This window comes from Macaca nemestrina, chromosome 20 (assembly GCF_043159975.1).
Source record: "Macaca nemestrina isolate mMacNem1 chromosome 20, mMacNem.hap1, whole genome shotgun sequence".
Lineage (NCBI taxonomy): Eukaryota > Metazoa > Chordata > Mammalia > Primates > Cercopithecidae > Macaca > Macaca nemestrina.
Window position 1 is genome coordinate 9931508 of NC_092144.1, and position 22365 is coordinate 9953872.

A 22365-nucleotide genomic window follows, 5' to 3' on the forward strand; every position below is an offset into this window, starting at 1 on the left:
GAACAAGGGCAGTGGGGTACAGCAGGGAGGCCATGTAATCTGAAGGAGGCCAGGGGGACCTGGGGAAGGGGTGAAGTCGGTTCAGTCTCTGAAATTGACATCAAGGCTTGCAGGCTTCCTGGTACTGGTCTTGGGCAAATGGCTCCGCCTCTCCCAGCCTTTAGAGGGCTGTGTCCTGTGCTAAACTTTTCAAGAGGATTATCTCATTGACTCTCCAGCTGTTCTTGAGAATGAGCTATCATTGGTTCCATTTTGCAGTTGAAGAAACTGAGGGCTGGGATGAGATAGCACAATATGGAGAAAATTCAAGGAAATAAGACGAGGACCTCGCTTCACCCAGTGCCTGTTCAACAGTGATAGCTGTCCCCATACTTTTATGTTATTTCAGGTGTACGAAATCTTGAGATGTAGGTAGTATTTCTCCCTCTTTAATAACATAAAAACATGTCAGTGCGGGCCAGGTGTGGTGGCTCACGCCTGTAATCCCAGCACTTTGGGAGGCTGAAGCAGGTGGATCACCTGAGGTCAGGAGTTCGAGACCAGCCTGACCAACAAGATGAAGCCCAGTCTCTACTAAAAATACAAAAATTAGCCGGGTGTGGTGGCGCACATCTGTAATCCCAGCTACTCCGGAGGCTGAGGCAGGAGAGTCCCTTGAACCTGGGAGGTGGAGGTTGCAGTAAGCTGAGATCACGCCACTGCACTCCAGCCTGGGCAACAAGAGCGAAACTCCATCTCAAAAAAAAAAAAAAAAAAAAAAAAAAAGTCAATGCAAATCAAAATAAGACTTTTTTTTTTTATTTTCTTTTGCAAAGCATTTTCACAGCTCATTTCTGTTCATGGAAGCTAGAACATACAGCTTTCCAGGAATGGTCTGACAATATTTATCAAAAACATAGCCAGCTGGGCGCAGTGGCTCTTGCCTGGAATCTCAGCACTTTTGGAGGCTGAGGTGGGAGGATCATTGGAACCCAGGAATTCAAAACCAGCCTGGGTGACATAGTGAGACATGTCTTTCTCTTTCTCTCTTTCTCTCTCTCTCTCTCTCCCCCCTCACCCCCCCTCCTCTCTCTCTCTCCCCCTCTCTTTCTTTTCTCCCTTCCTTTCCCCTTCCCCTTCCCTTTCCTCAGTTTCCCCCACTGTAAAATCCAAACAACAAATTAGCTGGGCGTGGTGGCGGGCGCCTGTAATCCCAGCTACTCAGGAGGCTGAGGCAGGAGAATTGCCTGAACCCGGGAGGCGGAGGTTGCAGTGAGCCGAGATCGTGCCACTGCACTCCAGTTTGGGCGAGAGTGAGACTCCGTCTCAAAAAAAAAAAAAATCCAAATAACAATAGCTCAGGTTTACCGAGAGGTTGTTATGTGACAAGCCCTGTTTGTTTTACGTAAATCATCGGGGTAAATGCTCACAACAGCCCTATTAAGTAGGTACTATTATTATAAAAAGGGTCACAGGCATAGGCAGGGAAGGAGGCAGGGCTGGGAGTCGAAGACCGTGAGCGCCGCCTAGAGTAGGGCTCAGGGAGGGGGGGGGTCGGGGGACGGGGGTGCTAGATAGGGACCCGGCGCACGCGCAGAACAGGTGGGAGGCGTGGCGAGAACGAGCGGGAGTTTTTTTTTTTCCCGACTACGATTGGCTGATGTAACTGTCATCACTTGAAAAGGCAGCCAATGAGAGGCGCGGCCGCCTCGCCCATGGAAGCCGAGGGCTGAGCGAAGCGAGGCGTGCGGAGCCAAAGGCTCTCGACCGACAGCGGGCGCCACGGACCCCAAAGTGGTTGAGGGGATCCTGCCACTCCCGCTGAAAGTGGCCCCAGCGTCGTTCCTACTCTCTTCGGCAGACCCCGGCATCGTCCTCCTTTTCCCGAGAATATCCTGACATCAGTCGCCCGTTCCAAAAGGGGACACTTGGAGTCATCCCTTTTTTCTGAGTGACCCTAGAGTCGTCCTTACTTCCTGAGGGGGATCCTGGCGTCATCCGCCCTTCTTGAGGGAACCTGCTGTCACTCCCCTGTCCTGATGGCCAGCACCGCATTGTCCTTTCTTCCTGCGGGAAACCCAGACTTCATCCGCTCTTCCTGGCGAGGACCCCCATGCCATTATCCCCTCCTGAGGGGACCCCAGAGCGTCCCCCTTCCTCAAGGCTTCCCAGCGTTGTTTCTTCTTCCCGAGAAGGGGCCTGGTGCTGTTCCCCCATTTCCAGAGTGTTTCCTATCATTGTCCTCCGCACACTCAGAAGGGATCTGTCATCCCCTCTTTTTCTGAGATCAGTCCCTTCCTCCTTTCCAGTTTAAGGTCGACCCCTGCAAGGCTTCGGTGACCCCCATAGATAGAAGTCCCAAAGACCCCCTGTGTCCCTTGCCCCCAGCTGAGCAGAGGGGAAGGCAAAAGACTCAACTCACCCCGCGAAGATGGGGAGAAACCGAAACTAGCTGTTAAAGGAACCCACTATGTCACATGAGAAGTCATTTAGGGCCGGGCGCGGTGGCTCATGCCCGTAATCCCAGAACTTTGGGAGGCCGAGGTGGGTTATCATATGAGATCAGAAGTTCGAGACCAGCCTGGCCAACATGGTGAAAAACCCGCCTCTACTAAAAAATACAAAAATGAGCCGGGAGTGGCGGTATGCGCCTGTAATCCCAGCTACTCCAGAGGCCGAGGTAGGAGAATCGCTTGAATCCCGGAGGTGGAGGTTTCAGAGAGCTGAGATCACACCACTGTATTCCAGCCTGGGCAATAGAGTGAGACTCCATCTCAAAAAAAAAAGAAAAGAAAAAGAATTTGCCTGTTAACTACAAAATTTTTAAACAACTTCTATATATACTCAGTTAAGGCAGACAAAACAAATCTCTGACTATTTCATTCACTGAGCCAATATTAATTTTATTTATTTATTTATTTATTTATTTATGTTTTGAGAGGGAGTCTGGCTCTGTGGCCCAGGCTAGAGTGCAGTGGCCTGATCTCGGCTCACTGTAAGCTCCGCCTCCCGGGTTCACGCCATTCTCCTGCCTCAGCCTCCCGTAATATTAATTTTTTTAGACACTTCCACACAGATTTACATTTTTAAAAAATTGTCAGGTGTGGTGGCTCACGCCTGTAATCCCAGCACTTTGGTAGCCTGAGTTGGGTGGATCACCGGAGGTCAGGTGTTCGAAACCAGCCTGGCCAACATGGTGAAACCGTGTCTCTAGTAAAAATAGAAAAATTAGCCAGGTACGGTGGTGGGTGCCTGTAATTCCAGCTACTTGGGAGACTGAGGCAAGAGAATCGCTTGAACCCGGGAGGCAAAGGTTGCAATGAGCCAAGATTGCGCCATTGCACTTCACCTGGGGGACAAGAGTAAAACTCCCTCTCAAAGAAAAAAAAAAAAAAGAAAGAAAAGAAAAAAAAATTATTGAGGTGATATTAACATAACATGTATCAGCTAATATTTCTTGAGGGGCTTTATGCTAATGATGCACAAAACAAATGTAGACCCTGCTCTCATGGTGCTTATAGCTTAACTGGGAAGTTGAACATTAACATTACAACTACAAAATGAATACCTCATACATTGTTGTGGTATGAGGAATGATGAGGTGGAGGCTAATTTAGACTACAGGGTAAAGAAGGCTTTGAGGATGTACCATTTAAAAGGAAACTTAAGAGCTGGGCGTGGTGGCTCACGCCTGTAATCCCAGCACTTTGGGAGGCTGAGGCAGGCAGATCACGAGGTCAGGAGTTCAAGACCAGCCTGACCAATATGGTGAAACCCTGCCACTACTAAAAAGACAAAAATTAGCCAGACATGGTGGTACATGCCTGTAGTCCCAGCTACTTGGGAGTCTGAGGCAGGAGAATCGCTTGAACCCAGGAGGCGGAGGTTGCAGGGAGCCTAGATCACACCACTGCACTCCAGCCTGGGCGACAAAGCGAGATTCTGTCTCAAAAAAAAAAAAAAAGGTTGTGCCATAAAATCAGTTACAACCCTGAGCAGTGGATAGGGTGCTGGTGCTTGCAGGAGAGCTAGTCCTTTAAATAGGGAACTTCCTCAAAGCATGTGTACTTTTATTTGATTTATAAGAAATATCATTTTGTCCGAAGTTTTAAAGAATGCTCTTTTATTTTTTTTATTTATTTATTTTTTTTGAGACGGAGTTTCGCTCTGTCGCCCAGGCTGGAGTGCAGTGGCCGGATCTCAGCTCACTGCAAGCTCCGCCTCCCGGGTTTACGCCATTCTCCTGCCTCAGCCTCCTGAGTAGCTGGGACTACAGGCGCCCGCCACCTCGCTCGGCTAGTTTTTTGTATTTTTTTTCAGTAGAGACGGGGTTTCACCGTATTAGCCAGGATGGTCTCGATCTCCTGACCTCGTGATCCGCCAGTCTCGGCCTCCCAAAGTGCTGAGATTACAGGCTTGAGCCACCGCGCCCGGCCTTATTTTTTTTTTTTTAACGGAGGTTTGCTTTTGTTGCCCAGGCTGGAATGCAATGGTGAGATCTCAGCTTACCTCAACCTCCACCTCCTGGGTTCAAGCGATTCTCCTGCCTCAGCCTCCCGAGTAACTGGGATTACAGGCATGTGCCACCACGCCCAGCTAATTTTGTATTTTTAGTAGAGACGGTGTTTCTCCATGTTAGTCAGGCTAGTCTAGAACTCCCTAGCTTAGGTGATCCACCCACCTCAGCCTCACAAATTGCTGATGTTATAGGCGTGAGCCACCCCACCTGGCCCGCAGAGTGCTACTTTTAAAACTAGGAACAAGGGCCCGGCGCGGTGGCTCAAGCCTGTAATCCCAGCACTTTGGGAGGCCGAGACGGGCGGATCACGAGGTCAGGAGATCGAGACCATCCTGGCTAACCCAGTGAAACCCCATCTCTACTAAAAAATACAAAAAACTAGCCGGGCGAGGTGGCGGGCACCTGTAATCCCAGCTACTCGGGAGGCTGAGGCAGGAGAATGGCGTAAACCCGGGAGGCGGAGCTTGCAGTGAGCTGAGATCCGGCCACTGCATTCCAGCCTGGGCGACAGAGCGAGACTCCGTCTCAAAAAAAAAAAAAAAAAAAAAAAAAGAAAAAACTAGGAACAAGCCAGGAGCTCATCCACTCTTATTCCTTTTCTAACTTTCTTTCTCTGGAAATAGTTCCTCTTTCACCCAGAGGCCCACAAGAGGGTGCTGTCTGCCTTTTAGATGGAACTTCCTGACTCTGCCCTGAGGGTATTCGTCACTGAGCTATACCTCCCGGTTCAAGCCATTCTCCTGCCTCAGCCTCCCGAGTAGCTGGGATTACAGGCGCATGTCACCACGGCCAGCTAATTTTTGTATTTTTAATAAAGATGGGGTTTTGCCGTATTGGCCAAGCTGGTCTCGAACTCCTGACCTCAAGTGATCCACCTGCCTCAGCCTTCCAAAATGCCAGGATTGCAGGCATAAGCCACCCCCACCAGCCTATTTATTTATTTATTTTAAGACACAGTCTTGCTCTGTCACACAGGCTGGAGTGCAGTGTTGCAATCTTGGCTTACTGTAAACTCTGTCTCCTGGGTTCAAGTGATTCTTCTGCTTCAGCCTCCTGAGTAGCTGGGATTACAAGCATGTGCAACCGCACCTGGCTAATTTTTGTATTTTTAGTAGACACGGCGTTTCACCATGTTGGCCAGGCTTGTCTTGAACTCCTGACCTCAGGTGATTCGCCTGCCTCAATGTCCCAAAGTGCTGGGATTACAGGCTTGAGCCACTGCACTCAGCCTTATTTTATTTTAGAGTCAGGGGTGGCCAGGCGCGGTGGCTCACGCCTGTAATCCCAGCACTTTGGGAGGCTGAGGCAGGCGGATCATGAGGTCAGGAGATCGAGACCATCCTGGCTAACACAGTGAAACTCTGTCTCTACTAAAAATATAAAAAATTAGCCGGGCGTGGTGGCGGGCGCCTGTAGTCCCAGCTACTCAGGAGGCTGAGGCAGGAGAATGGCGTGAACCCAGGAGGTGGAGCTTACAGTGAGCCAAGATTGCGCCACTCCTGTCCAGCCTGGGCGACAGAGTGAGACTCCACCTCAAAAACAAAAAAAAAAAGAGAGAGAGAGTCAGGGTATCGCTGTGTTGCCCAGGCTAGAGTGCAGTGGTGCAATCATAGCTCAATGCAGCCTCAAACTCCTGGGCTCAAGTGATCTCCTGCCTCAGCCTCCCAAAGAGCTGTGATTACCAGCATGAGCCATTGTACCTGGACAGCCTGTGAATTTTACTGATTTATTATTTTTATTTTTGAGATGGAGTCTTACTCTGCTGCCCAGGATAGAGTGCAGTGGTGTGATCTTGGCTCACCGCAACCTCTGCCTTTCGAGTTCAAGTGATTCTCGTGCCTCAGCCTCCTGAGTAGCTGGGATTACAGGCATGCGCCACCACCCACATATAATTTTTTTTTTTTTTTTTTTTTTTTTTTTTTTTTTTTGAGACGGAGTCTCGCTCTGTCGCCGGGGCTGGAGCGCAGTGGCCGGATCTCAGCTCACTGCAAGCTCCGCCTCCCGGGTTTACCCATTCTCCTGCCTCAGCCTCCTGTGTAGCTGGGACTACAGGCGCCCGCCACCTCGCCCGGCTAGTTTTTTGTATTTTTTTTAGTAGATACGGGGTTTAACCATGTTCGCCAGGATGGTCTCGGCCTCCCAAAGTGCTGGGATTACAGGCTTGAGCCACCGCGCCTGGCCACCACGGATAATTTTTGTATTTTTTGGTAGAGACAGGGTCTCACTACATTGCCCAGACTGGTCTCCCAACTCCTGAACTCAAATGATCCGCGCATCTCGGCCTCCCAAAGTGTTGGGATTACAGGCAGCAGTCACCGCACCTGGCCCAGCCTATGAATTTTATTTATTTATTTATTATTATTATTTTATTTATTTACTTATTTATTTTTTTGAGACGGAGTCTCGCTTGGTCGCCTAGGCTAGAGTGCAGTGGTGCGATCTCCGCTCACTGAAAGCTCCGCCTCCCGGGTTCACGCCATTCTCCTGCCCCAGCCTTTCCAGTAGCTGGGACTACAGGTGCCCGCCACTAGGCCCGGCTAATTTGTTTTTCTTTATTTTTAGTAGAGACTGGGTTTCACCATGTTAGCCAGGATGGTCTTGATCTCCTGACCTCGTGATCCACCCGTCTCGGCCTCCCAAAGTGCTGGGAGTACAGGCGTGAGCCACCGTGCCTGGTCATAAATTTTAAATTATACAGCTAAAGTGGTCTGCTGTTAAATGTTATCATGATCATTCTAACTTCAACAGTCTTGACAATTCTGCCCAATTTCAGCATTTCAGGTTTCCAGTATTTGCCTCATTCCTAAGTAAATAATACCACATTACGAGGCAAGGTGACACACACCTGTAATCCCAGCACTTTGGGAGGCCGAGTCAGGGGATCCCTTGAGCCCAGGAGTTCAAGACCAACCTGGGCAATATGGCAAAACCTCATTTCTATAAAAAATACAAAAATTAGCTGGGCATAGTGGCACACGTCTGTAGTCCCAGCTACTCAGGAGGCTGAGGTGGGAGGATCACTTGAGCCCAGGAATTCAGCGCTGAAGTGATCTACGATCTCCCCACTTCAGCCAGGGCAACAGAGTAAGACCTTGTCTCTGAAAAAAAAAAAAAAAAAAAAAAGAAAATAAAAATCGAAAGAGAAGAACTATTAAGGAAGTAAAAGAGTGATACGTTTGGTTGTGTCTAAATTTACGAAGCTGCTCGCGGTGGCTCATGCCTATAATCCCAGCACTTTGGGAAGCTGAGGTGGGTGGATCACTTGAGGTCAGGAGTTCGAGACCAGCCTGGACAATATGGTGAAACCCTGTTTCTACTAAAAATACAAAAATTAGCTGGGTGTGGTGGTGCTTGCCTGTAATCCTAGCTATTCGAGAGGCTGAGGCAGGAGAATTGCTTGAACCCTGGTGGAGGAGGTTGCAAAGTTCCATCTTGAAAAAAAAAAAAAAAAAAGTAGGCCAGGCATGGTGGCTCATGCCTGTAATCCCAGCACTTTGGGAGGCCGAGGCGGGCGGATCACCTGAGGCTGGGAGTTGAGACCAGCCTCAACAGCATGGAGAAACTCTGTCTCTACTGAAAACACAAAATTAGCGGCCGGGCGCGGTGGCTCAAGCCCGTAATCCTAGCACTTTGGGAGGCCGAGACGGGTGGATCACAAGGTCAGGAGATCGAGACCATCCTGGCTAACATGGTGAAACCCCATCTCTACTAAAAAATACAAAAAACTAGCCGGGCGAGGTGACGGGCGCCTGTAGTCCCAGCTACTCGGGAGGCTGAGGCAGGAGAATGGCGTGAACCCGGGAGGCGGAGCTTGCAGTGAGCTGAGATCCGGCCACTGCACTCCAGCCTGGGCGACAGAGCAAGGCTCCGTCTCCAAAAAAAAAAAAAAAAAAAAAAATACAAAATTAGCCAGATGTGGTGGCACACGCCTGTAATCCCAGCTACTCGGGAGGTTGAGGCAGGAGAATCACTTGAACCCAGGAGGCAGAGGTTGCTGTGAGCTGAGATCACGCTATTGCACTCCAGCCTGCGCAACAAGAGCAAAACTCTGTCTCAAAATAAAAGGAAAAAAAAAAAATGAGCTTGGGGAGCCCTGGGAGATGTGACTAGGAATTAGCTCCTTGTCTTCCAAGGCAGCTGAAACTGAAGGACAGCTGTGTGGCTTGCCTATGGGGAGAAAGATGCCCTACATATCAAAATGCGATGGGCAAAGATTACAAAACGGTTTCAAATACCAGCCCTAAGTCAAAGAGGAGTGTGTTTCAGGAGAAGAGCCCTTTCTGGCCCCGGGTTTCAGACCTCCAGCCCAGAGCCAGGGTGAAAGACACTAGTTAGTCTGTTCTTTATTTTCCTTGGAAAATTACAGGGTTACTTATCAACAAAATAACTGTCCATCCGGTGGGGAAGTGCCATCCGGTGGCTTCTATGTACAGGCCCATCCCTGGGAACCACATTTCCAGAGGGGGCCTCCGCCTGAGGCCCCCATTGGCCCCCTCCCAGGTATCCAAGAACAAATCACAAGGTGAGGGCTGCCGGCGTGGCTGGCTGGGTGGGTGGGACCCAGGCCTACTACCGGGCCAGAGGGTTTGGGGGCCTCTCTCCTGGAAACCTGCTCTTTCCACACCCCCTTTCCCAGCCAGGCTGTCTTGGACACTCCTGGGGCTCCGCTGAGAGGCACATGATTCCCGCTTTGGACTTCTTTTTGAGATGTCATTTTAACACTGAGGCATCGCGGCCTCCCTTCCCGGAAGATGGGTTATTTGCAGTGCTGTCTTTTTTCTTTTAGTCCTGGTTTTTGTACAAAAACAATGATACTCCCCATTGGACTGTATTTTCGCCCAAGAAACAAAAGTGCCTCAACAGGTACAGTTCTGCTGGTCGATCTGCTTCCGGCAGGGCTCCATGGTGACAGCCACGCCCACTCCGCTCCGGCCCGATGTCATTCGGGTCACCTCGCTCCAGGTGTCTGTATCTGGGTCGTAACACTCCACACTGTCCAGGAACGTGTGACCATCATAGCCTCCTGCAGGAAGAACAGAAGGGACGGTCACCACCTGTCACACCACATCCAAGAGCAGGAGACAGAAAGAGGGAGAAGCAGCTGTGAGATGCAAAAGCAGGCCGGGCGCAGTGGCTCACGCCTATAATCCTAGCACTTTGCAGGGCTGAGGCGGGAGGATCGCTTGAGGCCAGGAGTTCGAGGACAGCCTGGGCAACATAGCAAAACTCTAGTCTCTTACTGAAGAAAAAAAAAAAAAAAAAGGCCAGGCGCGGTAGCTCAGCCTGTAAATCTAGCACTTTGGGAGACTGAGGTGGGTGGATCACTTGAGTCCAGGAATTTGAGACCAGCCTGGGCAACATGGTGAAATCCCATCTCTACCAAAAAAAACATAAAAATTTAGCCAGGCGTGGTGGTGCGTGCCTGTAGTTCCAGCTACTAGGGAGGCTGAGACAGGAGAATCACTGGAACCTGGAAGGCAGAGGTTGCAGTGAGCCGAGATCACGCCATTGCATTCCAGCCTGGGCAACACGAGCAAAACTCTGTCTCAAAAAAATAAAATAAAAATAAATAAAAACAGCCGGGTGCTGTGGCTCACGCCTGTAATCCCAGCACTTTTGGAGGCCGAGGTGGGTGGATCACAAGGTCAGGAGATTGAGACCATCCTGGCTAACATGGTGAAACCCCATCTCTACTAAAAATACAAAAAAAAATAAAAATTAGCCGGGCGTGGTGGCAGGTGCCTATAATCCCAGCTACTCGGGAGGCTGAGCCAGGAGAATGGCATGAACCTGGGAGGTAGAGCTTGCAGTGAGCCGAGAGTGCGCCACTGCACTCCAGCCTGAGCGACAGAGCCAGACTCCGTTTCAAAAATAAATAAATACATAAATAACATTAAGCCGAGTGTGGTGGCTCACGCCTGTAATCCCAGCACTTTGGGAGGCTGATGTGGGCAGATCACCTGAGGTCAGGAGTTCAAGACCAGCCTGACCAGCATGGTGAAACCCCATCTCTACTAAAATATAAAAATTAGCAGAGCATAGTGGTGGGCACCTGTAATATCAGCTACAGGGGAGGCTGAGGGGGGAGAATCGCTTGAAACCAGGAGGCGGAGGTTGCAGTGAGCTGAGATCGCGCCATTGCACTCCAGCCTGGCAACAGAGCGAGACTCCTGTCTCAAAAAAAGAAAAAGCCCCAGCGTGGTGGCTCACGCCTATAATCCCAGCACTTTGGAAGGCTGAAGTGGGTGGATCACGAGGTCAGGAGTTCGAGACCAGCCTGGCTAACATGGTGAAACCCCATCTCTACTAAAATACAAAAAATTAGCCAGGTGCGGTGGCACACACCTATAGTCCCAGCTACTCAGGAGGCTAAGACAGGAGAATTGCTTGAACCTCCAGGAGGCGGAGGTTGCAGTGAGCTGAGATCATGCCATTGCACCCCAGCCTGGGCAACATTGCGAGACTCCATCTCAAAAAAACAAACATTAGCCGGGTGTGGTGGTGCATGCGTGTGGTCCCTGCTACTTGGGAAGCTGAGGCAGGAGGATGGCTGGAGCCCAGGAGGTTGAGGCTCCAGCAAGCTGTGATCACACCACTGCACTCAGCCTGGGCGACAGAGTGAGACCCTGTTTCTAAGAAAAAAAAAAAAAAAAAAGGAAAGCAAAAAAGCAAAAGCAGCCACAGTCCACAAGAGATGGGGCTAGTCGGGACTCTTCCCCGCCCCCAGGGCCTCACCAAGGACGTAGATTCTCCCCTGGTGGACAGTGATCCCCAGGGCACTTCGCCGGTGCTTCATGGGGGCTACGAAAGTCCACGTCTCTGTTTCCACGTCATAACGCTCCACGCTGTTCAGCTGGTCCTGACCATCATAGCCCCCGGCAGCATAGATGCAGTTGTGTAGGACGCAGACGCCTAAAGGGCACCGTGCAGAGAAGGTGACTCTGGAGGACTGGCTTTGGGAGCCCCAGCCATCACCTCCTTGAGGGAGACCTTTCCTCTCTCCTCTCCCTTCTCACCCTCAGAAATGAAGCATGGAGAGAGAGAAGCTTGGACTCTATCAGAATCCAGTGCTTCTGTGGTTATCCCAGGGTGAGGGTTGCAACAGGGGGTCTCTCCCAGGCCTGGCTCAGTTTCACCCCAGGATGGTGGGGGTGTTCCTGGATGCTCCCCTCACTACCGTCCCCACCCACCTGCCCCGCTTCGGATGGTGTTCATTGCTGTGATCATTCGCCACTCGTTCCTCTCTGGGTAGTAACGCTCAGCTGAATTAAGGCGGTTTGTCCCGTCAAAGCCCCCCACGGCATAAAGCAGACGATTGAGGACGGCCACGCCCACCCCGATCCTTCGTGTCAGCATTGGGGCCACCAAGTGCCACTCATCCCGCTCTGGCTCATACCTGCAAGGGCATAAGAAAAATGGGGACAATGGCCATTATAGCTGACCTTCGTGGAATACTTAAGGGCCTGATACCCCTTTTTTCCCTTTTTTTCTTCCTTTAAAGAGACAGGGTCATCAGGCGCAGTGGCACGTGTCTGTAATCCCAGCACTTTGGGAGGCCGAGAAGGGTGGATCACCTGAGGTCAGGAGTTTAAGACCAGCCTGGCCAATATGGTAAAACCTTGTCTCTATTAAAAATACAAAAATTAGCTGGGTGTGATGGCAGGTGCCTGTAATCCCAGCTACTCGGGACGCTGAGGTGAGATAATCATTTGAACCTGGGAGGTGTAGGTTGCAGTGAGCTGAGATCGTGCCACTGCACTCCAGCCTAGACGACAGAGAGAGACTCCATCTCAAAAAAAAAAAACAAAAAAAAGAGACAGGGTCTTGCTCTGTTGTCCAGGCTGGAGTGCAGTGGCACAATCACAGCTCACCGAAGTTTCAAACTTTTTCTTTTTTGACGTGGAGTGCAATGGTGAGAGCATGGCTCACTGCAACCTCCGCCTCCTGGGTTCAATCAGTTATCCAGCCTCAGCCTCACAAGTAGCTGGGATAACAGGCACCTGCCACCATGCCTGGCTAATTTCTGTATTTTTAGTAGAAATTGGGTTTCTCCATGTTGGCCAGGCTGGTCTCTAATACCTGACCTCAAGTGATCTGCCTTTGGAAAGCTGAGGCTGCCTCAGCTTTCCAAAGGGCTGGATTACAGGCATGAGCCACCACGCCCAGCCTGCAGCTTCAAACTCTTGAGCTCCAGGAACCCTCCTGGCTCAGCCTCCTGAGTAGCTGGGACTAGAGGTGCACACCACTGTGCCCACCTCCACTAGAACTCTAGTGCTTGCAGTCATTCTCCAAGGACTGAGGTATCAGCAACGACATTTTCCAAATGAGGAAACTGAGCATCCTCGCCATCAATTGCTCAAGTTCAAAAACACATCTGATGGCCGGGCGCGGTGGCTCACGCCTGTAATCCCAGCACTTTGGGAGGCCGAGGTGGGCGGATCGCGAGGTCAGGAGATGGAGACCATCCTGGCCAACACGGTGAAACCCTGTCTCTACCAAAAATACAAAAAAATTAGCCGGGTGTGTTGGCCCGCGCCTGTAGTCCCAGCTACTCCGGAGGCTGAGGCAGGAGAATGGCGTGAACCCCGGGGGCGGAGCTTGCAGTGAGCAGAGATGGCGCTACTTCACTCCAGCCTGGGCAACAGGGCAACACAGCAAGTCTATCTCAAAATCAACAACAACAACAACAACAACAACAACAACAAAAACCACATCTGATAAACCCCTAGTGGCTCAGCCATATCCCCCACTTCACAGATGACAAGATAACATCTTAGAAAGGAGAAATCACAGATTCAGCATCACTCTTTAATGCTCAAATAGTCCTTGAGGTCCGGCACAGTGGCTCACGTCTGTAATCCTCGCACTTTGGGAGGCTGAGGTGGGGGAATCTCTAGTGGTCAGGAGTTCAAGACCAGCCTGGCCAACATGGTGAAACCCCATCTCTACAAAAAAAAAAAAAAAAAAAAAAAAAAAAAAAAAAAATTAGCCAGGCGTGATGGAAGGCACCTATAGTCCCAGTCTCCGTGGGCTGAGGCAGGAGAATCACTGGGAGGTGAGGTTGCAGTGACCCAAGATGGCACCAGTGCACTCCAGCCTGGGCAGCAGAGCAAGAGAGACAGGGTCTTACTCTATTGCCCAGGCTAGCCTCCTGGACTCAAGCAATTCTCCCACCTGAGCCTCCCAAAGTCCTGGATTACAGGTATGGGCCACCACACGTACCCAACAATTTCGAACTGATGGAACTTTTTCCAAATCTGCACAAAGGAACCATATGGGTTTGTGACAGTCCCCTAAGCATTTCCCAGCTCCAGGCACAGAATCCAAGGTCACGGACTAGAACTCTCCAAGGAGCTTAGCTTCATCCTGAGGCCTCCACTCCCTGAAGACAGGGAGAGGAAGCAGCCTCAGGAAGAATCCCCAGACTTCAGTGTCTTGGGACTTGCCAGGAGTAGGACCCTCAGACCCCACGCCCAGGACCTGCCACTCACCTCTCCACACTGTTGTGGTGGATGCAGCCGTGGGAGCCGCCGACTGCATAGATGTGCCCATCGATGACCCCCACCCCGATGCGGTTGCGCGGCACGCTCATGGGGGCGCAGGGCGACCACTGATTGGTCATAGGATTGTAACAGTCCAGGGCGCTGGAGTCGGTGTTTCCGTCGGGGGAGTTGTTCCTGCCGCCCACAGCGTACAACAGCCCGCCCACCACGCAGCCAGCCAGGCCGCTCCGTGGCACCTGCAGGTCCGCCAACCGGAGCCAGGTGCCGTCACTGGGGTTGTAAGCCTCCAGGTAGCTGAGCGACTGTCGGAAGTAGCCGCCCGCGGTGTAGATCAGGCGGCCCACCTTGGGCGCCCGGCAGGGCATCACCTGCGTGGGCTTGTGCAGGGTGAGCTCCTCGAAGATCTTGACCAGGTAGTCCTTGCAGCGGGAGTCAGACTGCAGGATCTCACACTTCTGCAGCTGCATCTGCAGAAAGTTCGGCGTCAACGAGTGGCAGCGCACGGCCCGCAGCAGCGCCTGGACATAGAACCGTCGCTGTTCGCAGTCGTACTTGACCCAGTTGATGCAGGCGTGGAAGACCTCGGACTCGCAGCGCACGTTCAGGTCGTCACGGCTGATGAGGGTCACCAGTTGGCAGTGGGATAGGTTGAAGAACTCCTCTTGCTTGGCCACCTGCAGTGGGCGACAGTGGGACGGGCTGACTCCCAAGTCGCCCCCACACCTCACCAAGCAGGACAGGGATAATGAGTAACTCACCACTGCGGCTGACAGTCTCAGCTTCCTCATCTGCTAAATGGAGATTCAAATAATAGGAACCGCATACACTGTGATGACTAAATGAGTTAATACTGCCGGGCGCGGTGGCTCACGCCTGTAATGCCAGCACTTTGGGAGGCCGAGGCTGGCGGATCACGAGGTCAGGAGTTGAGAGATCAGCCTGGCCAATATGGTGAAACTCCATCTCTACTAAAAATATAAAAATTACCTGGGTGTCGTGGCACACGGGTGCCTCCCAGCTACTCGGGAGGCTGAAGCAAAAGAATCGCTTGAACCCGGGAGGCAGGAAGTGGAGGCTGCAGTGAGCCGATATTGCACCACTGCACTCCAGCCTGGGCGACAGAGCAAGACTCCGTCTCAAAAAAAAAAAAAAAAAAAAAGGTTAATACTATGTGCCAGGTATGTCATTAGGACTCAGGGAAATGGGGCAGAGACTCAATAGGTGGTGTATCCTGGGGTATCATTTGGTTTTGGTTTTTGTTTGTTTTTTGAGACGGAGTCTCACTCTGTCACCCAGGCTGGAGTGCAGTGGTGTGATCTAGGCTCACTGCAACCTCCGCCTCCCAGGTTCAAGCGATTCTCCTGCATCAGCCTCTCAAGTAGTTGGCATTACAGGCGCCCACCACCATGCCCAGTTAATTTTTTATTTATTTTGATATGGGGTCTTACCCTGTTGCCCAAGCTGGAGTGCAGTGGTGAGATCTTGGTTCACTGCAACCTCCGCCTCCAGGGTTCAAGTGATTCTCCTGCCTCAGCCTCCCAAGTAGCTGAGATTACGGGGGTGTGCCTCCACAGTGGCTAATTTTTTTTGTATTTACTTTTAGTAGAGATGGGGTTTCACTATGTTGGCCAGGCTGGAATTTTTGTATTTAGTAGAGATGGGGTTTCTTCACGTTGGCCAGGCTGGTCTTGAACTCTTGACTTTAGGTGATTCATCCATCTCAGCCTCCCTAAGTGCTGGGATTACAGGTGTGAGCCACCGGACCTGGACTGTTTTTGCTTTTGAGACAGGCTCTGTCACCTAGGCTGGAGTGCACGATCATAGCTCACTGCAGCCTTGAACTCCTGGGCTCAAACGATCTTCCCACCTCAGCTTCCTGAGTCGCTGGGGATACAGGTGTGTGCCACCATGCACAGCCAATTTTCATATTTTTATGGTAGAGACTGGGTTTCACCATATTGGCCAGGCTGGTCTAGAACTCCTGACCTCAAGTGGTCCACTCTCCTCACCTTCCAAAGTGCTGGAATTATAGGCATGAGCCACTGCACCCAGGGCTGGTCTTAAAATCTTTTTTTTTTTTTGAGATGGAGTCTCGCTCTGTCGCCCAGGCTGGAGTGCAGTGGCGCAATCTCTGCTCACCGCAAGCTTCACCTCCCAGGTTTACACCATTCTCCTGCCTCAGTCTCCCGAGTAGCTGGAGTAGCTGGGACTACAGGCGCCCACCACTACGCCCGGCTAATTTTTTGTTTTTTAGTAGAGGCGGGGCGTCACCAAAGTGCTGGGATTATAGGCATGAGCCACTGCGCCAGGGCTTTTTTTTTTTTTGAGACAGAGTCTCGCTCTGTCACCCAGGCTGGAGTGCAATGGTGCGATCTCGGCTCACTGCAACCTCCACCTCCCCGGTTCAAGCGATTCTCCTGTCTCAGCCTCTCAAGTAGCAGGGACTATGCCACCACATATGCCACCACATCTGGCTAGTTTTTTTTTTTGTATTTTTAATAGAGATGGGATTTCACCACATTGGGTCAGGCTGGTCTCAAACTCCTGACCTCAGGTGATCCACCCGCCTCAGCCTCCCAAAGTGCTGGGATTACAGGCATGAGCCACCGGGCCCTGCCCTCTCTTATCAATTTCTATAGATAATTTCCTTCAGAGAAACGAAAATGAAACCAAAAATGGTAAAGACATTGCGTGGACCAAAGAAAACATGACTAAGGTTCAGGCTTACAGCTTGCAACCTGTAATGGGTGTCCAATAAACATTTGCTGACTGTCCGAAAGGCTGGGCTGCCCCAGGATTTGGCTGCTTTTCACTGCACTCTGTCCCCACCTTTGACCCCAGAGAAACTAGGGAGCCCAGAGACACATGAAGACCTCACCTTCCCCAGCTGTTCACCAGTGTCCCCACATGCGTAGACAAGGAACTCAGAACCCCAGTTGTTTTTTAATGTTTTGGTTTTTTTTGAAACTGAGTCTTGCTCTGTCGCGCAGGCTGGAGTGCAGTGGCTTGATCTCGGCTCACTGCAACCTCCGCCTCTCGGGTTCAAGTGATTCTCCTGCCTCAGCCTCCTGAGCAGCTGGGACTACAGGCGCGCACCACCAGGCCTGGCGAATTTTTATATTTTTAGTAGAGATGGGTTTTCGCTATGTTGGCCAGGCTGGTCTTGAACTCCTTACCTCAGCTGATCCACCCACCTCAGCCTCCCAAAATGCTGGGATTACAGGCGTGAGCCACCACGGCTGGCCTCAGTTTTTTTTTTGTTTTTTTTTAGACTGGTTTCGCTCTCGTTGCCCAGGCTGGAGTGCAACGGTGCGATCTTGGCTCACAGCAACCTCCGCCTCCTGGGTTCAAGTGATTCTCCTGCCTCAGCCTCCCGACTAGCTGACATTACAGGCACGCACCACCATACCCGGCTAATTTTTTTGTATTTGTAGTAGAGACGGGGTTTCTCCATGTTGGTCAGTCTGGTCTCAAACTCCCATTCTCAGGTGATCTGCCCGCCTCGGCCTCCCAAAGTGCTGGGATTACAGGCTTGAGCCACCGCGCCCGGCCCCCAGTTGTTTTTTGTTTATTTGTTTGTTTGTTTAGAGACAGGGTCTCATTATGTTGCCCGGGTTGGTCTTGAACTTTTGGCTTCAAGCAATCCCCCCACCTAGGCCCCCCAAACTGTGGGGACTACACCACCGTGCCCAGCCCAGAACCTCCTTTTCCTCCAGGTTCCTGCCTTCACATCTCAAGGGGAGACAGTGATGAGCACTCATCCATCCCTGGTCCTTCTCCTGACACTGCCCCCAGCCCCACCTCCCCGCTCACCTCCCCGAAATGCATGTAGATATACTCCCGGGCACGCTGGTGCAACTCCACACAGCCAATCTGCTCGGCGAAGTTGGCGATGCCGATGGCATTGCTGGGGTCCAGCTGCTGCACTAGGAAGTCACTGCAGGCACGGACAACGCTGTCGATCTGGTACATGACAGCGCCGTTCATGACGTGAAGGACACACTTCTCGCCCATGGAGATGGAGGCCGTGTAGGCGAATTCGATGAGGCGTTCCATGACCTTGGGGTGGATACCCTCAATGGACACCACCTCCATGCCCTGCTCCCGCAGCCCATTGGTGAACATGGCCTTGAAGACGGGGCTGGATGAGGCTAGCACCACCTTGTGGGCCATGAACTGGGCGGCAGGCGCGTCCTGGTACTTGACCTGCAGTGTGACGTCACACAGCTGCTGGCTGAGCCGCAACTCGTTCATGATGCCGAACGCCTGTTTGGTATGATCCTCCAGGGTATAGCTGAAGGTGCGGTTGCCATGCTGGGAGGGCGTCACCTCCGCCTTGCACTCAGTGGAGGCATACATCACCGCGTCCCCTGACCCCTCAGGGCACTGTGACCGCAGGGGCAGGAATCGGCTGCAGGCCCCAGCCCTGCTAGGCTTGGGATCTGGCTGCATGGGGTTCCAGAAGATAAGCAACACCACCACCTCTGGCACTCAGGGGCCTGGAGGGGAGAGAGCACAGGGCAGGGGGCAGGGGTTGGGGCTGGGCCAGCACCTGCAGGGTCTCCTTTTGTAAGATAAAGCAATTCCTAGGTCAGTTTTCCTGCAGAGTAGGTGAAGCAGAGTCCATTTGCAAATTTGCAAACATCCCCCTGACCTGACCAGCCCAAGAGCCCATCTTAAAACATAGATGAGGTCATGTCTCTCCCCTGCTCTGGATCCTCCAACGCCTCCCACAGTACCTAGTAAAACTGAACTCCTCAACAGCCTGCAAAGCCCTACGCAATTAGCCCCTGCCACCTCTTCCCTTTGATCACTCTGTTTCAGTAATCTGGTGGCCTTTCCCTTTCTAGAGCATGTCGGGCTCATTCCTTCATTCGCCTCACCATTTGTTGGGCACCTACTGTATGCCAGGCACTGATCTGGGTGCTGAAGACACAGCAGTGAGCAAAACACACAAAAATCCTACCTGCTGGAGCTGACACCTGCGGGGAGGAACAATCATAAACTAAAATAAGCAAGACCTGGAAAATCAGCTTCATGAAGAAAATTACAACAGCATTGTGACAATGTGAGAATCAGGTGCAGTTTTTGTTTGTTTGTTTGTTTGTTTTTTTGAGATGGAGTCTCACTCTGTCACCCAGGCTGGAGTGCAGTGGCTCGATCTTGGCTCACTGCAACCTCTGCCTCCCCGGTTCAAGCGATCCTCCTGCCTCAGCCTCCCGAGTAGCTAGGACTACAGGCGCCCACCACCACGCCCAGCTAGTTTTTGTATTTTTAGTAGAGACTGGGTTTCACCATGTTGGCCAGGCTGGTCTCAAACTCCTGACCTCAAGTGATCCGCCCGCCTTGGCCTCCCAAAGTGCTGGCATTACAGGCGTAAGCCACCGTGCCTGGCCCTGGGTGCAGTTTTTAAAAATCTGACAGGCCAAGCTTCTTTGAGAAGGTGAGGTTAGAGCTGAGACAAGGATGAAAATTATCATAAAGTGGGAGGCTGTGGAGTAGTTTTCCAGGCAGAGGAAATAGCAAGTGCAGTGGCTCAGAGGCTGAGACAGTCAATCTGGAGAATTGAGAAGGAGTGCAGTGAGAGCTAAGGACTTAAGGAAGGGTTTCATGGAAACCCCTGGAGCCTGGAGGGCCAGGAGATGAGTTATGTGTTTTTTGTTTTTCGAGACAGAGTCTCGCTCTGTTGCCCAGGCTGGAGTACAGTGGTGCGATCTTGGCTCACTGCAACCTCTGCCTTCCAGGTTCAAGATATTCTCAGTCCCGCGCTGTGGCTCACGCCTGTAATCCCAGCACTTTGGGAGGCCGAGGTGGGCGGATCACGAGGTCAGGAGATGGAGACCATTCTGGCTAACACGGTGAAACCTCGTCTCTACTAAAAAATACAAAAAATTAGCCGGGCATGGCGGCGGGCGCCTGTAGTCCCAGCTACACGGGAGGCTGAGGCAGAAGAATGGTGTGAACCCGGGAGGCGGAGCTTGCAGTGAGCAGAGATCGCGCCACTGGACTCCAGCTTGGGCAACAGAACAAGACTTGGTCTCAAAAAAAAAAAAAAAGGATATTCTCATACCTTGGCCTCCTGAGCAGCTGGGATTACAGGCACCAGCCACCACGATGGGCTAATTTTTTGTATTTTTAGTAGAGATGGGGTTTCACCATATTGGCCAGGGTGGTCTCGACCTCCTGGTCTCAAGTGATCCCCCTCCTCGACCTCCCAAAATGCTGGGATTACAGGCATAGGCTGCTGTGCGCAGACATGAGTTATGTTTTGAAAGGAGTGGGGGATCTCCAAGTGGTTCCCCACAAGTGGATCTGCAAGTTCTCACTCCCCTCTTTCTGGGGCTCCACTCAGAGTCCCCTCTTCCCTGTTCTATTGTCATCACTGAGCTTGTCAGGAACTGAAATGACCTCCTTTGCTTGTCTGTTGATCGACTGTCTCTCGTCCCCGGCCCCAGCGCCTCAAATGGCAGGGAACCCTATGTAGGTTGGCGTCGGGCCAACCCTCTCCTGTGCCTCCCGCCTGGGGCCTGGCACTGCGCAGGGGTCAGTACACGGGTGGTTGGCTAAATGCCCGTGCCACCGTGCCTGCCAGAGCGGCCTTCTCCACCATCCCTGCGTGCCACTCGGCCCCCCCTCCGGTGCCAAGGCCCTGGGCTTGCGTCTTGGTCTTTGGCCAATCGGTCAACGATGCCCCTTGGGCACCGGGCACTTCCCCCACCCTACAAAGCGACAAGTAGGCGACTGCGCATGCCCCTCCTGAGCCGCCACCAGGCCCAGAGAGGCGAGGAAGTGACCCCGCCGCGGCGTCTCGGCTGCCAATCCCAGAACGCAGATTGAGCCCCCCAACGCCTCGGAGGCCCCGGGCCTCCGTCTGCTCCGCGCCTCCGGGTTCTCTCGCTCGGTTTCCGCCGCTCCCGGGCCACCCCGAGAGTTGCGCCGTCCAACAAAAAGATTGGACCCAGGCCTCGCCCTCCTGGCCCTCCGAGTCCTGGCGGGGAACTCGGAGGCTCCCTGAGCCGTGGCGCCCGGTTTCCTGGTCTCCGGGCACGACCGCAGGGGCGCTCGCGGCCCGCGATGCCCGCAGCCCGGGTACATCCCGCCTCACTCACCCCGCCATGGCCGCGCTCCGGCTCCGCCTCCACTGCCGAGCCTCGGCGCCTCCATCGCTGCGCGTGGGGGAGGCGCGGAGCGCGCGCAGGTCACCATGACTAAGCAGAGCCGGGCGCCCGCCTTGTCACAATAAAAGTCCCCGGGCCCTGGCCTCGGGCGGTAGGGACCGCGGAGGGCCGCTCCCCAGCCCCCGCCCACGCCTGCGGTCGCCGAGCTGCGCGGCCACCACGGCTGCCAGCATGGCCGCGGGGCGGGGGCACGCGGCCCTGGGCGCGCTCAGCCGCGTGGTCCGAGTCGCGGGGAGTCTGAACCCCGAGTTCCAGACCCGCGCGTCCCGGCCCGCACCGGGGATGGCGTGGACACCCCTCCCCGTCGCTGCTGCCGGAGCGCTCACCTCGGCCACCGGGTCGCCTCCGTAGGGGGTCCCTCGGGGTGGGGATGTCCGGGGCGCGCAGGGGCTCCGGGTACGGTGATGCCACCCGCACACTGCGCTTCCGGGAAGCCCGGGGGTCCGCGGCCGGGTCCGGAAGATTCCTGCCTTACCTTGGCTGTAGGAGACCCGCGGGCGCCTCCGCCGTCGGGGGGCCTCGGCGCCAGGGCTGCGTGGCCTGCGGGGTCTCGGTTGTCGGTTGGGGAGAGGCCTCGGGACGCCCGAAAAGGAGGCGGGGAGAGGGCGGAGAGGGCGCGGCGGGGAAGGAGCGGCGATTCTCCCGCCCTTCCCGCAGGTGCCCGGCGCCCGTCGGCGAGGAGTGGGGCATCGGGCGGGGACGCACAGCCTGGCCCCCCTTCTCACTGTCTCTTCCATCTCCTGGTTTCCTCGCCGGGCGTCTCCTGGCGGGGCTGCGCGCCACCACCTGCTATTCTTTGAACGACGCACAGCGCCTGCCTCGTGGTCTGGCGGCCACAGGATCTAGGGAAAATTGTCTACCTCGCTGGGTCTGCCTGTCTGCCTGCCTGCCTGCCTGCCTGCCTTCCTTCCTTCCTTCCTTCCTTCCTTCCTTCCTTCCTTCCTTCCTTCCTTCCTTCCTTCCTTCCTTGTTTTCCTTTCTCTCTCTCTCTCTCTCTCTCTCTCTCTCTCTCTTTTCCGTTAGAGACAAGGTCTCGCTCGGATCTGCACGCCCAGGCTGGAGTGCAGTAACGCCATCGCGGCTCACTGCAGCCTCGAGCTCCTGCCCTCAAGCGATCCTCCCACCTCAGCCTCCTGAGTAGCTGGGACCACAGACACGCGCCACCACAACCGGCCAATTTTTAGGG

The 22365-nt window shown here is 53.2% G+C and overlaps 1 protein-coding gene across 3 annotated transcripts; it reads right to left on the reverse strand.

The window, feature by feature from the left end:
* Positions 1–8816: 8816 nt before the first annotated feature.
* On the reverse strand, positions 8817–21922 carry LOC105475619 (kelch like ECH associated protein 1). Of its 3 annotated transcripts, none has more exons than XM_011731208.2 (6): positions 21655–21922; positions 17815–18500; positions 13990–14675; positions 11689–11894; positions 11234–11410; positions 8817–9521 (listed from the first exon to the last, which is right to left on the reverse strand). In XM_011731208.2, exons 2-6 carry the CDS (start codon positions 18451–18453, stop codon positions 9355–9357), a joined length of 1875 nt encoding a protein of 624 aa, XP_011729510.1. In that variant the 5' UTR covers positions 18454–18500; positions 21655–21922; the 3' UTR covers positions 8817–9354. The 3 variants fall into 3 exon arrangements, with proteins under 3 accessions (XP_011729510.1, XP_011729558.1, XP_011729445.1); XM_011731256.2 differs by having other exon boundaries at positions 21506–21922; XM_011731143.2 differs by lacking the exon at positions 21655–21922 and adding an exon at positions 21111–21242.
* Between the last annotated feature and the right edge of the window lie 443 nt (positions 21923–22365).